At 36.3% G+C, this 3377-nt stretch overlaps 1 protein-coding gene across 1 annotated transcript in view; it reads right to left on the bottom strand.

The window, feature by feature from the left end:
- Positions 1 to 1157, bottom strand: part of LOC117113423 (transcription initiation factor TFIID subunit 7-like) — a 6270-nt gene extending 5113 nt beyond the window's left edge. Inside the window, exons 1-2 of the mRNA XM_033256745.1 lie at positions 824 to 1157; positions 212 to 263 (exon numbers count right to left, since the gene is read on the bottom strand). Coding sequence (XP_033112636.1) covers positions 212 to 263; positions 824 to 892 — 121 coding nt within the window. The 5' untranslated portion in view covers positions 893 to 1157. The remainder of the gene's footprint in view (positions 1 to 211; positions 264 to 823) is intronic.
- Positions 1158 to 3377: the final 2220 nt, after the last annotated feature.

Raw genomic sequence — 3377 nt, 5'->3', positions numbered from 1 at the left:
TTATTATTATTTTCTCCTCCGTCTGGATATATTTGGCAAAAATATTTCCTAAATATAAAACCAAATTTGTATTTTAATATTTTTTTCATCCTCCTCAGATGACGATCTTTGAAATAAAAAGTTTGGGAAACAAATTATAAAAAAAAGTGTTGCCTTATTACAGTACTGAGTATCACTGAAATGTGAAAGGAATGATCAACTGAATTCTACCTTAGCAGCGAATGCTTCTTTGTCAAAGAGTACTGTGCCATGTCTGCCATCTCCTGTTGTAGAAAATTTGAAGTCATGGTAAATATCAATACTATACATAGGCTCTTCTTTTTCCATCTTGGTTTCAGAGGTTGAAATAAAAACATTTTTTAATATTTTTCCAACCATATAGTGGTGTAGAATAGTCTTTTGTGATATATGATCCTCCGTTATGGAGATATGAATTTTTAGATAACATGAGGACAAGAATTTAGCCTCAAAGCTTATCTTATTTCTGTTGGTTATGCACCACTGGCTTGCTTGGGTTGTAAAAAAAGGCATATTAAAATGCTATTAGTATTATTATTAGAAGGGGTAGCCCTCTAGTACTAGCCCCAATAATGCCTAGCTTAACCAACCCGCTAACCTACGGCTAGGCGGCCAGAAAGTAGTATGGAGGCTAAATAGGCCTAGTTAGAACCATAGCCTACATAGGCCTACTGTAGGCCCAAGCCCTAGCACAGAGAGTAAGCTGGGGGCCTAGGCTAGAGCCTACATACCCGTAAGAACTGGGCCTAGGCCTAGCTAGGCTAGGGAGCTGTTGTACCCATGGTTGGGCTACATTATTACTTACCTTGTAAACGTGACCATAAGCTTTCGCATTAAAAAAAAATAAATATGAACACTTGACTAGTTTCCTCATAAGTACGTACAGAAGGCATTCCAAGAATAAAATGGTTTTCAAGCTGCAGTATAGTAACTTATCATCTTGATATTCAACATGATGTTTGTCTCTCACTCTCGCACGCAGAGCACAGGCAGAGCAGAATGAACAGCGCCCTCTTGACGCACGAGTATATCAAATATCAATCAAAAAAACTTTGATAATTTTTTTTCATATCTATTCTTTTTTAAATATTTCAAAAACAATATTTTAACTTTGGTTTGGATGCTATATTATTGCTGTATTTCTAATATGATGTTATATTTTTGTATTGTTATTTTTAATCATTTCTGAGCCAAAGTTTGTTTTTATAACTGTGGTCATTCCTTGCCATCTTGGATTTTGATTTGCATATTGTTTCATTGGCTAAGAATAAATAACTAAAAAAATAAATAAGTTTAAGGCGTGTATTGTGATTTTACTTATTATGCAGTGAAAATAAAATTAATAAAATATTTTAAAAAATAAACAGAGAGCCTTCATATACCTGAAAAATTTTCGCGTTTTTGTTTCGAATGTTGGAACGAAGTATTTAAGTAAATCATTAACTCAATCCAAGTTGAGTCTTTTTTTTCTATCAAATCAATGCCGTGCTGACGTGCACATAACCACATTGTTGCTTCAGGTAGACTTCTTAAGTTAGTAAACATTTCAGTAATCATGTTTTCAAACATTCGTAGTAAATATAAAATTTCCTAAGTACATCGTAAAATAATTCATCATCATCGCTCAAATTAATCGCTGTTGATGTAGGCCTATAGAAAATAATACTTAATTGTTAGCATGCTTTTTCTCATAATTCTAATAATAATAATAATAAAGGAAATCGCACTCGAATCGTACTGTAGTAGGCCTGTAGGTAATTCAGATGTTTGCGGGCAGAGATATACCGGTATGTTGCTACAAAATAATCCACTCTGGCTGTACAGCGCTCTTTCTTTAAAAAATGGGTCATTTATGCTTCCGGACGACAACCCATAGGTCGCGACCCAAGCTTTGGTCGTGGGTGAATTTTTTGGGGTCGTCAGATCGCATCTTCGTCTAGAAAATTATATAAAACGTATGAGATTAATTAATTTGGTAAACTATTATATTATCTTCAATTTGTGTTAGGCCCTAATTGGCTGTTATCCGATGTTGATGAGCTTAATAAAACATCGCTATGCGCCAACAGTCTACTCAGCTTGAGTCTACTAATCTTAGTACTGTTTGTGTTTCAAAATACACAGAAATATTTGTTTTGGTAATAACGTATTAGGAATTTTAGTGTTCCGTCACTAATTCACAACCTCGGCTCCTAGTTTGTCTACTCGTCTGGAGGGCAATTTACGCTTTATAAGTAACCGTCACTGCTAAATTAGTGGGCAGTATGAAATCAAAACATGACAAAGGAGCTAGCAACCAATGTCACAATTAACACAAATCAGAAAAAAAAAAAGGAAAAAAAAAAAAAAAAGATCGAGATCGAAATATCATGAAAAATAAGATTGAAATGATGCTTTTAGTAGGTTATTATTTAGTTTAATAAGTACCGTAGGGGTCCAAACGTGTCCCCTTAATAGGGGTGTCCCTCCCCTTTACATATAAAAAATATATTTAGCTTACTTGGAGGAATGCATATAGCATGAATAGAGTGACTCAAAAATATAAGAACACATGCAGTAGGCCTACACTGATGTTCACACTAAATAGAGGCAGAATATATTTGACCATTTGGTTCACCAAGAAATTCAGAAAGTGTCCGATTAATAGGGGTGTGCCCTTCATAGACGTTGCCCCCCTTCCCCATCCCCATCTGTTCACTGAAAGTATCGATTACCTTAAGGGTGTCCAAAACTAGGGATCTACTTTATTACATTTGGCCGTATATTTTTGTATCTTGGACGCCATTTCTATGGTAACCATGGTTTGGGTCGTGGAAAACTATGTCAGAACATTCTGGGTCCTAGGAATAATCAACCATTTTCAGGCATCTTCTTGACTTATGAAATTCCATTGCGGACAAAAAGTGAGACCACCCCCTCTTAACAATATGTGGGAGACATGTCCCCTGCTCATTATCTGCGCCCATGGGTATAAGAATGCATGTTACCAATAATTCACATGTCAATAATTATTTTTCGTAATACAATTTAGGGGGTACGATCGCACCGTCTGCACCCCTGCATCCGCCACAGCCACCTTTCTAAAATCAATTAAATAAGCCTTCGAAACCCTTAAATTTTCTAATTTTTCTGTCAGCTTTGCCCTGGACCACATTTTGAGTAATGCCCGAGCACACCCACTTTGCTCTGGTTGGGGACATGGGAACCTCCCTGTCTGGCAATTCCTGGAGCTGCTACTGTTTCACAACCCCTTAGGCACATTTATCTGCAGGTCGTGGGTTCAATTCTACCCGATACTTGCAACATTCTTTTCCAAAGTATTTTTGGATGTGCAGTGCTGAGTATACTGCAGAAGAGTA

The sequence above is a fragment of the Anneissia japonica genome, unplaced genomic scaffold (genome assembly GCF_011630105.1).
Source record: "Anneissia japonica isolate Jap-2015-1 unplaced genomic scaffold, ASM1163010v1 scaffold287696_len20384_cov129, whole genome shotgun sequence".
Classification (NCBI taxonomy): Eukaryota; Metazoa; Echinodermata; class Crinoidea; order Comatulida; family Comatulidae; genus Anneissia; species Anneissia japonica.
This window is presented reverse-complemented; position numbering and strand designations above follow the sequence as displayed.